The following is a 14,342-nucleotide window of genomic DNA, read 5'->3' on the forward strand; positions in this document are numbered from 1 at the left end:
TGCCAGCATGCTAGTGAGTTCTTAGAGAGCCTAGATTGTAGAGAGGGCCCATCTCAAACCATGCATAGTACCGTGGCGAGGAAGAAAACGGGCAATCAACGCGTTCATTGCCTCCTCGCAGATCACACTGCAAATGCGGCCCATAAACCATGTGACCCCCATACAGCAGGACACACACTGTAATACAGGCTCTCTATGTGTTCTCTCGTCAGTGGAGATCATAAGAATCTTGGTCGTTAAGTCGACGGAAGTGTGTAAACCAGCCCGCACAAAACATGCACGACGAAAATAGGCAGACACATGCGGAGTAAATATTTATTTATGTACACTCTTCTACGAGAGACACTGCTACAGCTTCTCTGCTCTCGAAGTTAAAACTCCCGGAATAATCTGCGTCTGAAAAGAGGCGCGCCGCCCTCTCCGGGCGACACCTCCACTCCTACGAGTGATCACAACTGCAGTTTCTGATGTCCGAAGATCTACAGAAGTACAAACTCCGTAAAGCTAACTCGGAAACTCTTAAGACTGGACAGAATACGGGATAGCAGTCGCGACGGTGCGTCAGACTGCTGTACGTCGTGTTCACATATCACGAATGCACTCGAAAACGATGCGCCAGAGAAATAAAGAAAAAAAACAACCAAAAAACAACTTTCAAAAAATGTTTCCTTACCCCCCCCCCCCCCCAAATAAAAAAAAAACAATAAAACCCACGTAGACAAGTATACTCAAGTGTCTGTTGCATTTTGTCAAGCATTCCCATATATTCATAAAATATAAATGTAAAAAAAAAAATATATTTTCCGTTTATACTAAGTTCAATTTTCTACCAATTAAAAAAAAATGAAAGAGCTAACTTAATCAGTGCCAGCTTAAGAATTGCAGGGCAAGGTTCGAGAATCTTTTTCGGAAACCACTAAGATATTAGGCGATAACGTCATTTCTTTTAAAAAATGTTAATATTTTTCGCGCAATCTTCATTTAAAGTTTACCATAAACCGAAACCTTGCTTGCGGCGGGTAGGATTGCTCCTGCGTCGTCACCACTGATCTCTACGTCTATTTCCTGGATCGCGTTTGACCAGCTCTGCCTATGGACGGAAATGCGGCCACGGTCGGCAATCGTTTTGCTAGAGTTATATTATCTCTAGCCATCATACTAATATGGCGGACAGCGCAATGGCGGCAGGCTGCCATAAAATAGCCGTGGATCTAGTCCACTGTACCGTGGGTGATATTTCGTGCTTGATTGAAGTTGTTCGACGAAGCAGATTCTTGAAACCCGGCGTGAACGGTAGCCTCATCTTTCAGGACCCGGCGAAAGCTCTGCGAAGGCGCAACACCGGGGGAAAGCAGTGCAGCTTGCATCGAAAGCAGACGCCATACTGGCGTCTGCTTTCGATGCTTCTTTTGATGCGACTTTCAATGCGTGCTGTGCTGCTATTCCCCGGTGCTGCGATTTCGTGAAACTTTCACCGGGTCCTCAAAGATCGGGCTACCGTTCACGAGGGGTTTCAAAAATATGTTTTATCAAACAATTTCAATCAAGCACGAAATATCACCCACACTAATTTGATGGCAGCCTGCCACCACAACTGCCACAACGCTGTCTGCCAAGGATGGATGATAGTGGCTGCAGCAGCTGTACCTTGGCTAGAGCTAATATAACTCCACCAAAAAGATGGCCGCCAGTGGCCGCATTCGCGGAGCGGGCAAACGCGGTCCAGCAATTGTCATAGAGATCAGTGGCCGTTACCGATATACTCTAACCGGGTGGTACAAATCATAACGTCAGGTACTACGGCGGGCGGGCGCAGCTCGGCGCCAGGGTGAAAGTGTCGTCCGCTACACCCGACGACACCTGTACTACTGAGCCGCTGGTTGTGTTTTAGCGCAGAAAAAGGCAAGTTGTCCCAAGGGCTTCTTTTGAAAACATAAGTAGAAAGTGATGTTCAATAAACCACATGTAACTATGTTGCGACGAGTTTGTAGAAGTTTGTTGCGCTCGAAGTTGCAGACTGGCTCTCTCGCACGCGACGGACGATGCCGGCTACGACGCACGCTTGCGCACGTGCACAGAGGCGCGTGCGCGTTCTGCGAATCATGTGATTAATGATGAGCGTGATGCTAGCATCGCCTGTAGGCTTTGCTTAGAAAATAACGAAGCAAGCAAATAAATCTCCTCCAGAGCCCCGAACACGACGTAGGTGGCGCAGGGTGGGCTGGGCCGACACGGTGGTATTGAGTGCGCTGTTGGGTTTGCTGCGCCTCGCCCGCCACGATTAGCAGATTCTCGTATAATATTCGTTTGTTTGCCAGTTTCATCCACTTTTAGGCAAAATTAGATAGAAATATTAGGCGAGTGGTCTTTTTAGGCAATACTAAAGAAAACTGCATTGTTTTCTTCGCACGTAAAATGAACTGGAGTTGCCCTTTAAGCTATCATCCACTACAGTAAAAAAAATTGGGGAAAAATGTCTGTAACATATCTAAAACTTTTGTTCCAAAAAATGGAGCAATAATGCCATTGCACATCTTGTTTGATTTGTATTTCTTGGAAGCTGCTCAGAAATACGGTCCAAGAAACCTAGAGCAAATGACGCCAGTGCTACGTTTCCACTTCCGACAAGAAAGAACATGCACAAAAAAAAAAAAGAATGTTTTAACATCCAAAATATTGCAATCAATGAAAGCGAAGCCAGTGCAACATACGCATTACGTTTTGGGCGCAACGTTTTTGTACATTTTCACAGTTTCGGCACGCCGACGTTCGCACGCGAGACGTTCGGCGGCTTTTTGCCTCGCGCGCTACCGAGACTCCGCGGATGTGCAGAAGAGAAAATAAATAAGCGTTTTATGCACAACCTTGTCCGAACTGCCAATGAGCGGCTCTTATGTACAACTATGCACATCTAATACTAATAACTCTACAACTATACAGCTCCAAAGGCTGCGCCCTGAAAATGCCCCTGGGTTTGACTGTGTGGTGCCGGGACTCCAGATGCGTCGGTACCCGTGAAAACGCTACAAGCTGCAGAAACCAGAGAAATCAATCTCGGCTACAGTCACTTCACAGCTCTTAATGTTGACAAACATAAACAAAAAGCGTAAATAACAAATCAACTTAGAACAAAAAAAAAAAGCAACGAAAGGTATTGACAGTGACAAGCCATAGTCAAGCCACACGGAAAAGAAAAAAATGAAAGACAATTTTTTTTCACACATCAAGGCATAAAAAGATTGTTAAAAAGACTGTACAAAGCCGACTTCTAATACTGCCTCAATGGTTCACATTAAAAGAAAAAAAAAGAGGGAACTCCACACTTTCCGGACGTCAGAAGTCGTCCAAACAAATACGACAAGGAACTTGCAAAGACAAAAGAGTAGGGCTTGAAGTTCATCGGTGCGAAAATCAATCACAGTTTTTCACGGGCCATCCGCCGAAAAATATACAAATATGTCCGCGCTTCGGGCGAAAAGTAATACATAAAAAAGCTTCCTCAAAAACATTGAAGTAGACGCACACACGCCGACATTGCAACAAATGGCACAATGAAATGAAAAGCGAACAATAAAACTCTGAACGAATACGGGCAGCTCCGTTATGTACACGGTCCGAAGGTCGACGCACCTGTACAGTCCGGTGCAGGCGGGGCAACGACTCGTAGCAACGACAACGTCCGGCGGAAATCCCGCAGAAAGCATGCGAAAGAGAACGCACGCTCGGCGACAAAATACGTTCCAACGACGACGAAGTCTAAACTACTCTGCCAATGTCCAAACACAAAACTCCGGCTCGCGTTCCGGGACGGGAACCTAATTGTACGCGTGTTCAACTATCGGAAGTCGATTGGCAAGGAACCGAGGTTCTGGATCGTTTGTTCGTTCAGTCTTTTTGAAGTTCCACGGTTGGTGTCGATGGAACGACGCCGGTGCGTTTGCGAAAGGCAGTGGCAGCGCCAATTTGACTTTCTCACGCCGGAAAATCGGAGAGTTATCTTTGAATAGCGCAAAGCGCAAGTGCAAGGATACCGAATCATGGCTACCCTTGCAAGCGCTTTAACCTTAAGTAAGGCTGCTTCACGAGTGTTACCTGGAGAGACGTCGAGGCATCATTTACGACTACATTCGAGAACCGTTCAAGGTAGCTATACGAAGGAAGGAGCCGTCCAATAAACTCGCCGCAATTCCTCCACGTGGAAATATTAAGCAAAAGAATAGAACTGCGCTATAAAACATTTTTCACTGTATACTTAATTGACGGTGCACGCAGCATGGATTCGAAACAGTACCGGTCATCGAATGCTGCCAGAGTACCATACACAATTCTGTTCCAAATAAAATACCGCAAATACCGGACACTGCGAGTAGTGCGTGGTACCTGAGAAGACGCGCGGGTTGATGCACATGCTTCAGAGGGTGTTTTCGTTGCGCAAGCGTTTTAACTCACGCGACATGGAACTGTGGTATCGCGACGGTACTGAAGTCATAAACCACGCACACTAAACATCTAAACAACTAAAACAGGTAAGAGGAACAGTTTGTTTCTACGTCCACTGTCGACACTAAAATCACACGCAGTCGGACCCACGCACCGGAGGCGACGGTATGCCGGCAGAAATGTTCAGAGAATTCAGTCCCAGCGCACTGGGCACAGCAGTACGCTGGTGACCGCGCACTGGGAACGGCTGGCAGACACATTCAGAGATGGCGGCGGTGCACTGGCTCACGCCTCATGCATTACCGGCACAGACTTGCGGGCGTTGGCGTTTGCCTCGTCAAACTGCGCCACCTTGATCGCCTCGCGGAAGAAGTCGTTGGCGTTGACGTCGCCTTCCCTCTGCGCCGTCTCCTCCGCGGTGTCCCCCGCGCCGTTCTCGAGGACTCCGTTGCAGACGACGGGGTCGCCGGGGGGCACCATTTTGGGCGACGCCGGGCTGTCGGAGCGGAGGGACTCTTCGTCCACGTCGGTCTCGTCGCCCGAGCCGTTGAGGCAGGAGAGGTCGCTCATCGACGAGTCCCAGGGAGGCTTCTGGTTGACCAGGAAGTCCTCGCTCTGCGGGGTGTCCGTGGGCGCCTCCGACGGGGGACCTGCTGCACAAGGAAGGGGTGGTCTCAACATTGGCTAACAATAGACGCAAATTATTGACAGTGAAATGCAAATTGTCGTCACTAAAGCTTAATCCAAATTGTTGGCAATAAAATGCAAACTGGTTACATTGATAATCGTTGAAAAGAGATTGTTGACAATAAAGATTGATCAATAAAATGATTTGCAATAAAACTGTTCAAATTAAAAATGTTTACCATGAGGACTGTTTAATTAAAATTGTTGACTATAAATAATGTTCAATCCAAACTCTCGGTAATGAAATGCAAACTGTTCATGATATAAAAATTGCTGACAATGATGACTGTTGAATAAAAATTGTTGACAATAGGCAATTTTAGAATTGCGCACCCTAAAGCTTTGTGTATGCCAAGAATCGCATCGGCGGCATTGCACATGCGCCAAACGCTTACCACGTTTTGCGCTTTGCATGTGCTATTTTCAGAAAATTGCGTGCGTATGCAAAGAGCCTTTGTATCCTTTGCACTCATTCAAGGAGGATTCGTGATGACGAGTTGGCTAAAGCCAAGACGAGCCCAAAACTAAAGCCAAGACGAGCAGCATTAAAAAATGGCAGCCCCCAGGACTGCGGCTGCCAGAGCTGCGACCACTTTGGCGGCATCGTGAGCGCAATGTTGGCAGCATCCTCGCGACTGCGATTTTAAATACAAGACTACACTGCACTCGGTTTGAAAGACCCAGTAAGGCGGGCAACGATTGCCGGCAACTTGCTGCTTGCAACGTGCAAATATTTCTCGGCGAAGGTACAGTGTGCAAAGGTCAGTACACGAGACCTCTCTTGCCGATGCGACGCAAGCGGACACGACTGGTCGACCGCCTGCGTTGCATTCTAATGTTTAAACAAATCTAAAAGGTTACTCTGGACCAGGGCCGTACCCAGAAAAAAATTTCGGGGGGGGGGGGGGGGGGGGGGGGGGGGGGGGGGGGGGGGTTTTCGGGGACAACGGCGGCCATTTTGAAAGTGTCTATTGTCTTATTTTCGCCTATGAATCATGTGCATCGGTGGCATATAATGGAGAGTTACAGCAAACCGGAGAACCGGTCCCGGTTTGGTACCCGGTAGCCGACCGGCGCCACTGCGCGTGCGCAGAGGTGGAGATTAAAATCGGCTGGCTGCCAGTGCACCGACCAGGGCCGTACCCAGAAAAAAATTTCGGGGGGGGGGGGGGGGGGGGGGTCAGAACCCCCTATCCCCCCCCTGGTTACGGCCCTGCTCTGGACCAAAAAACTTGTTTTTTCTCAAGTTACAGCATTTCGTGTGTGAAATAAATATTGTAACTTTATCTTGGTGGCCCTGCAAGGACGAGATGCTTGGGCTTTCGCTTTGCAGCGGAGAAACATGTGCTGACGCAAGCACTAAATTTAGCACTAGCATGCGCTAAATGATAGATGAAAATTGTTTAGAATGAAATGTAAAATATTGTCAATAAAATGTGAATTGTTGACAGTGATGATTGTTCAATAAAAACTGTTGACAAGAAATATTGTTAAAATGAAAATTGTTGACAGTAAAGAGTGTTCAATCCAAATTGTTGTCAAGAAAATGAAAACTGCAGATGGTGAAATAAAAAATTGCTTACAGTGATGACTGTTAAATGAGAAATGATGAGAATAAAGATTGATCGATCAGAATTGGTTGACAGTTGGCAAATCACTGACAATAAAATGTTAATTGTTGACAATGATCATTTTTACACTATAATTTTTATTCTGAGGTTTTGTTATCAGTTTTGTGCACATTGTGAAAAGAACGAGTGAGTGTACAGACATGGTTGGCTATGTATTCTTTCCACACTCCATTCCACAACAGTGCAGACAAGCTCTGCAGGATGCTGTTTGTACATAAAGAGCACAAGTACTAGAACCTTTTAAAATAAGATTTTATAAATTGTTTTCATTTTGTCACTTGGGATTTTGGAATGTCGCCAAGGTTTTGCACACAAAATCTTACTTGAAACTCGAAACATTACATAGAAGCTCGTAACTCAAAACCAAGGGCGTAAGTTTTAGTACGTACATGTTTGTTAGCAAGCGAGTCTAGTTTTGTGATAGAAACAAAACTGTGCCTTTGTGACACTGCTAGCCAGTAAACTGACACGACTGTGACTTCGCCCTTTAAAAGTTTGAATATTTGACAATTTGTCGCTGCAAACCGAATAAAATAGTATTCGAAATTTAGAATATCTGCGCAACACTATAGTGACCGACAGGACTCCAACACACTGTCTTCCGCCGTACTTTGCTAGCAGGGCGCTGTCTAACGGGGCGCTGTCATCCAAAATTAGGAAGCTCGCGCAGGAGGCCGGGCAACTGAGGTTCCCCCCTGTCGTTCAATCAGGCGAGTGTAGCTGGAGTGCCCCCAACGAGCCGCCGGCCTGCGGTTCTCCCATCGGTGGGTTTGGATACTGGCCGAGGTGCCTGCAATCTGACGGAGGACTATTACGAAGAAGGCGCAGTAACTGATATTACTACGGTTGCTCGTCGAAAAGTCCCCGGGTGGTCTAAATGAATCCTCGGTCCTCCGCAGAGACCACAGAGTCATTATTTTAATCTAGAGGGAAAGGTCCCCCATGCGTCATGGCCACTTCGGAACGGGGGGCAGACGCAGAAATCGGGGGTCCCTCCGATCGTCCCAGATCAATGGTGACGCCTTAATATATGCGATGAAGCGGGATAACATAACTTGCAAGGTCTGTACTTGTAGATTTTCTCACTTCATTCTGTCCATAGTGAAAAACTAAGGCTTTGCGCGTCGTACAAAAAGAAATAAAATCGGCGAGCACTCGAACAACTTCGAGTCGTCGCGGCAAAACGAACGCGCCCAACGCATCGTCTACTTTCTTTTCACGTCCTCTCTTGGAAGCACCTACGTCAGTACTTACGAATTGCCGCATTCTACTCCCGTCTTTACCCCTCTGGCTGGGGTGTGCCAAACACCTTTCGTCGGTTTGGCATGTAAAGCCCGCAAATTTGACTTAGACGCCTTCGTGACTGACCCGCAGACGGGATGCTCCGGAGACGGGACCCACCGTGAGCTGCGGGGGGTGCGTCCTCCGAGAGGGACTCCCTCAGGTCCTCCTGGGAGAGGCCCGAGATGCAGTAGAGGGGTGCAAAGGTGCGCATCCGGCCCAGGCCGGGGCGCACGGGCAGCTGGCGCCGGAGGGACGCCGCCGGCGCCGCCTCCTCGTCGCTCGAGTAGGCCGCCTCCTCCGGGAACTCCTCCTCCAGAAAAAACTGGAAGTCCCAGTCTAGGAGGGAATCGGAAAGGCTGCCGCTATACACACGGCGTGTGTGCGTGCTAGAACTGCTATAGCCTCTGACAAGGTGAGAAGAGAGGAACTTCGCTCGTCCTGCATCCAGCAAGAGCTTTTGTACCTTCGAGGACGCTTAGGCCCCTCGTGCAATACAAGCCAAAGCAGGCTGGAAGGCATGGAGCATGCTCTGGAGCCATTCCAAAGACATGCCGTTTCTCACTTTGTCAACGACTCTAGCCAAAAGCATCAAAAAAGCAATTTTGGAGCACAAAATAACTTCCAAGACTTTGCGGCACATAGTGTTCTTCCCTGCGGAGCGAGATTGAGTTCCCTATCCATTCAAATCTAGCGTGCTCTTTGCAAGTGGCCCCGTCCAGCGAGCCGATCGCTTCCGCCGACAAAAAGAAGCCGGCAAAAAGGGCAACTGGCTCCACCTGGCTAGCCGATCAACGGGAGGAAGCAGGCAAATGGGGCGATTGGCTCCACCCGGCAAGCCCACCGCTTTAGCTAACAAAAGGAAGTCAATCGCTCCAACTGACAGAAGAAATTTGGCAAATGAGGCGGCACAAATGGCATTTAAACGCCCTTTTGGACTCGATCGTGACGAGCGAGACAAACGAAATTGGTCTTCGAGAGGGCATGGGTAGAAGCGGGCAAAAGAGCGGGTACCTCTGAGGCCGTTGTAGTCGATGGCCAGGGCAGACGGGACTGGCGCCGCCGGTGGCGTCGGCGGCGGCTCCTCCTCGGCCGTGTAATGGTACACCGACGAGATGACGTCGTTGAAGGACACCGTCTTGCGCAGAGACGATGCCTGAGGGGCGACAGCTTGGCGTTTGTTCTGGGGCAGCAACAAACGGCAAAGGCTTCCCAGGTAGCGTTCCAGAGAAATGCCTAACTTGGCACAAGCTTGGTTCTCCTAGGGGCCCTAATACAGCTTCGCCCTAAGGCGTTAGTACCACAGTACTTTTCTTCTGTGTTCCTATGGCTTTTCTCTGGCACGCCGCACGATTGCCAAAGTACAACGCTCGAGCCAAAGGTGCCACATACGAACCTGGAAGCAGTCAAGCCTAAACCCGGCACTTGCCTGGCAATTTAGGCCCAAAGTTGCTACACGAAAACTAAAAGTAAAGCCTAACCCTAGCACTTATTTATTTGTCAATTTAGGTCCAAATATGCCAGGTGGCAGCCAGACTACCAGCAGTGAAGCCCAATTTTGGCACTTGTTTGGCAAATTAGGGCCAAGAGACTTGCCAAAGAAGGCCAAGTTTGGGTCTACCTTAGCTTCTTTTTTAAGGCCCCAGAAACCAAATTTTGGCCCAAAGAACTACCGTAAAATACCGGGCAAGCGCCCACTCCAAATTTAGAGATAATCACGAAAAACTGGGGGATGGGTGCTTGACCGGTCATCAATTTTACAATCAATGTACTGTGCATATTTTCTCAGAACTTACAAATTTGGGAATGGGCACTTAGTGTGGAATTAGACGATTAAAAGAACGGAGTGAGGAACATAAATTAAACTGTCAGTGACATTAGTGCGTAACGAGAAAAAAGAGCTTTTAATTAGAATAATCCTGATTTCAATTCGACAACTAGATCTCGAAAAAGCTACCATAATTATGAGCACAGTTTATTAACAAAACCCTCCGGTCAACCAAAAATACATTCAACTGGACTGCTCCAGAAAGCTTATTTTTTTAATTTTTTCTATAAAAAAAAAGTGTCTTCAATTTTTTTTTTTTTTTTATATAGTTCCGTTTTTTTTTTTTTTTTTTTCTTTTCTCTTCGTATCAAGGTGTGAAGAGGTAATTTAAATGCACCTTAGTCCCACAGATAAAGTCGAGAGTCAAAACATGCCGAGTGTTTTGAGCTCCTCCCACGGGGCAACGAAGTTTTTGCATCGACACGCATAAAGATATGTAGCCGCTACAAACGTGCCAATCAAAACCACTTCGCTCGCGGAGGAGATGGGGTATCCAATTACCGAGCGTGGTTCGATTCCCACTGGGAGGCATAATCCGTTGTAACGAGTGTTATTGTGTTTTCGTTAGTAAGCTAAGCGAAGCTCTAGGCTCGCAAAGCGGACCTAAAATGAGCTCCGCATTAATAGCACTCCGGATGCAAGTATAAGTGAGGATTGGCACCTTAGAGGGGAAGCAATAAAACCATTCGCTCAGTTCGTAACCGGGACCCAGTTTTTTGCAATGCGCAAAAATCTAAGTTGCCCGACCTCACTTTAAACAACCTCCCAAACGCTCGTGTCTGCAATCAGGATTAACCAAGCTGACCGCCCAAGCTCTTCTTCTCCATTAGCCTTGGCTAAGCTACTTTCAAAAAGTAATTCAATTTAGTTAATTACTTTCAAAAAGTAATTACAGTAAACGACTAAATTTTCGCGAAGACCTAATTTTCGCGGATTTCGCGAATCGCCGACAAACGCGAAAAACATGTCCCGCAAACAATTCGGGCAATATGTGAACGCTACGGAAGCTACACTCTATTTGCGAAAATTAGAACCCGCGAATTATTTCACATTTTCAGCTCTGGCCCGATTCGTGAAAATTTGAGCTCGCGAAAATTAAGTCGTTTACAGTAGTTGGTTACTCTCAAATAAAAGTAGCAAAGTTACAGTCACAGCTACTGCAACGAAAAAGTAATTTGTTAGTTACTTTTAAGTCACTCTTCCATAAAACTACAAACCAAGGAAAAAAAGTGGAAAATCCACTCCCCCCCCAAGTTAATTACAGAAAGTGCAAGTGGAGTTGGTGCAAGTTGGCACAAGGCGAACATGACACTCAAGATGTAGGAACACGTTATTTAAAGAAGTGCAAAGAATGGCTAGATTGTACTTGTTCAATGATGTCTTAATGTTGAACTGTGGAAAGTAATGACAAAATTAACGTCTTTACTCTCGTCGTTACTTCAGAAAAAGAAATAAAACTATAGTTAAAAGTTACCGAAAGAGTTACAAAGTTACAATATTGTGTTTTTTGTAACGCAATACTATTGAGACTGGTCCAAACCCACGCACCTTGAGCCTCCTGGCAGATCGGAGGGCACTCTTGGTGGGAGTGGCACTTCGGTCCCAGGTGTTGGCCCTGGTCGGACTCGACTCCAGGCTCCGATGGACCCTCTTCTCCGCCGGCTGCGGCAGCGCCGATGCCTCCTGCGCTTCCGAGCCCCGCTCTTCCGCCAGGCACTCGAACGATCCAGACGTCGTCGTGCACGACGTTCCCGTGCTGCTCGTGTCGTCCGTGTCTTCGTCTTCCTCATCGTCCAGCTTCCGCCGGCGGTCCAGCCCACCAAAGTTGTCGGAGAGTTCGTCTTGGGCCGTCTCATAGGCCAAGTCTTCGTCGGAGCCGCGCTCGCCAACACCCGTTTCGTCGGTGCCCCCTTCGTAGGCTACGTGTCCGTCACTCCCCGTTTCGTAGGCCACCCTTTCGTCAACGTTCGTTCGGTAGGCAACGTCTTCGCATGCTCCCGTTTCGTACGCCGACCTTTTGCCGTGACCGGTTTTGCGGGTTGGCCCTTCGCTGGTACCTGTATCGTAGGCTACGTCTTCGTCGCCCCTCATTTCGTAGGTAGTCTCTTCGTCGACGGCGGAGCCGGCCAGCACCTCGTGTCCGTCGAAGATGACCCCATGCCCTGCTTGCGAGGCCGGTCGCACTGTGATCTCGTGGGTGAGGGTGTTGACCGTCATGATCTCCTCCTCCTCGCCGCAGATGGGGGAGGAGGACAGCTGGCGCCCCAGCAGCCACCGCTTCGGCGGGCTGCCCTCTCGGTCCAGCACGGCCGAGATGTCGTCCAGCTCGTATTCCCCGGAGAGGCTGTCCTCCTCGTCTGCTCCCCGAAGAGACGCGGGTTTCAGTTTTGCAGCTCTTAAAAATAGTTAAAAAATGTCCCCCCCCCCCTCCCCCCCCCCCCAAAAAAAAAAGAAAGAAAATAAAAAGAGCTTTTTTATTGCAAAAATTAACAGGCTTGCATTAATTCACACTCAATATTTCATCCTTCTGGTTAATTGAAACAAATTTCAAAATTGTTTTGCTGTTTTTAATGTATTGATAAGCCACGTAATTCGAACGGCGTTTTCGTGGAGTTCATACTTTTTGATCCCGTGGCCCAATGAGTGTGCTTCTATCTGAGCACCGGCGCACTGCAGAGAGGCAACAACCGCGGAGCTTGCTTCCACGGGTTTGCAGACGAGAATAAAATAGATGATAAGCGCGTTTTAATAACAAGGAGGTGATTAGACACAGCTGGGAACAGGGACAGAGGAAAATTGGGACCCCCTCCCGCGTGGCTTCGGCCCAAAGTTTCCACCCCGTCTCCCAGTAGGCCCGGTGCCAGGGCAAAGCCGAATAGGTTGGACCAGAGGAAAATCGGCAACCCCCTCGCCTGGGGGAAAAGGCGGGGGGTGGTGCTTTTAGTTTTTTTGCCTAATCCCCCAAAGGTCATCCCACACTGCCTGGTGATAGTTACGAAATTGCAGAGGGCAAGAAAATTGGTGAAGAAAAGAAATGATACTTTTGGTTCTAAATATCTAAGCTAGGTGGCGCAATCTACCGCACCGTTAAGAAGGGTACAGCCGGTTGCATCCATCAATCTACCCATCGCGGGTGTTGCTTCTCAGTACACCACTGCTGGGCGAGAAGTGCACTCAATAGGGCTCAAGATGGGCACACGTGAACCATGAAAACGGGCACCACACGGCAATTTCATAGCAACTTGAGCGGAAGCTGTGACGTGGCGGCATGGCATAGATCCACGTCACAGCGTCCGCACAAGTTGCTACGAAACCGGCCACGCGGTGCCCTTTTTCATCGCTCGTGTATCCCCCGCTTAATAGTTCACGTTAGACAACTTCTTGGCCCGATAAACAAACCAAATTTTGTTTTGAGTTTTCATGTGCTGTCTAATTGTCCATGATGAACAACATTTTCGAGGGAGAAATAAACTTACGTCGTACATTTCGCAAACGTTTCATGTGTGGCATACCTGCTTATGATCAGTAGGCCTATGTAGAGGAAACCAAATATCTGCTTTGTATGTGTAGCCATTCATAGGCAAATCATCATTTCATCTCGCATCATATTTAGATGAATTTCTGTTAATTCTAACTTCCGGTAATCCAAGCAATATTTGGGGTTTCCTGGAGTTTGAACTAATGAGGGTCTACTGTACTAATCATTGCCAAACGCTCCTCCACCCAAATGTAGCACTAGTGGTCCGAATTAGGTGCCAAAGTTTCAGAACTACTAACCGTAATCTCACTTAAAAGTTACGTGATTTTTACACGCAGCTGAGTGAAGGTATGGAGCTGAATACGTGGAGCTGAATGGAAACAGCAAACGAGAACGGGCCTCATTTTCCCATTGAAATTTTTGAAAAAATCACTTCAAACTTATGAATAAGATAACCGTTCATTCTGAATCTGTGGCACCTGATTCAGACCACTAGCACTACATTTGGGAGGAGAATAAGCTTCGGCGATGCATAGTTAATTTTTGCGGTAAAAGAAACCCCGTAAATTGAGTTGGAATGCCCTGTAAACTCGTGATTAAAATAAAGGCGAACGTGTGATCATCGACCGCTTGGTACTGGCGGCGCCATTCATACCCTATTTACACGGGCAGCTCTAACTGCAGTTAGGTGTGACCGAGATCAGACTTAACTGTGGGCAAGGGTGCCTGACATTATCTTAAATCACTATTACTGCTAACTATACCCTATTTACTCAGGCCCTTTTAACTGTAGTCAAGTCTGACCTCAATCACAGTTGATTGCGGTTAAGGGTGCCCATGAAACTAGGGTTTAAGTGACAGCCATGGTGGTTTACGCGCCTCATATAGCACTTTGTCCCGGTTTGTTCACAAAGCATACACGCCATCATGGACGCTGCTTTGCGACGGTGCAACTGCATGTTCGTCTTTGTATGGATCATCACTGCACAGCGAGTCC

General features: G+C 47.7%; 1 protein-coding gene across 4 annotated transcripts in view; it reads right to left on the reverse strand.

Moving 5' to 3' along the window:
• Nucleotides 1-299: 299 nt before the first annotated feature.
• The window catches only part of LOC115327490, a 35,515-nt gene continuing 21,472 nt past the window's right edge, over nucleotides 300-14,342 (reverse strand). The window contains exons 13-16 of one of the 4 annotated variants that reach the window (XM_029988521.4): nucleotides 11,416-12,227; nucleotides 9,054-9,195; nucleotides 8,160-8,378; nucleotides 300-5,093 (exon numbers count right to left, since the gene is read on the reverse strand). In XM_029988521.4, the coding sequence (XP_029844381.2) occupies nucleotides 4,726-5,093; nucleotides 8,160-8,378; nucleotides 9,054-9,195; nucleotides 11,416-12,227 (1,541 nt within the window). In that variant the 3' untranslated portion in view covers nucleotides 300-4,725. The remainder of the gene's footprint in view (nucleotides 5,094-8,159; nucleotides 8,379-9,053; nucleotides 9,196-11,415; nucleotides 12,228-14,342) is intronic. The other 3 variants (XM_029988524.4, XM_029988522.4, XM_029988523.4) reach the window with 3 other exon arrangements.

The sequence above is a fragment of the Ixodes scapularis genome, unplaced genomic scaffold, assembly GCF_016920785.2.
Source record: "Ixodes scapularis isolate PalLabHiFi unplaced genomic scaffold, ASM1692078v2 PGA_scaffold6__148_contigs__length_123643588, whole genome shotgun sequence".
In the NCBI taxonomy this organism is placed as follows: Eukaryota; Metazoa; Arthropoda; class Arachnida; order Ixodida; family Ixodidae; genus Ixodes; species Ixodes scapularis.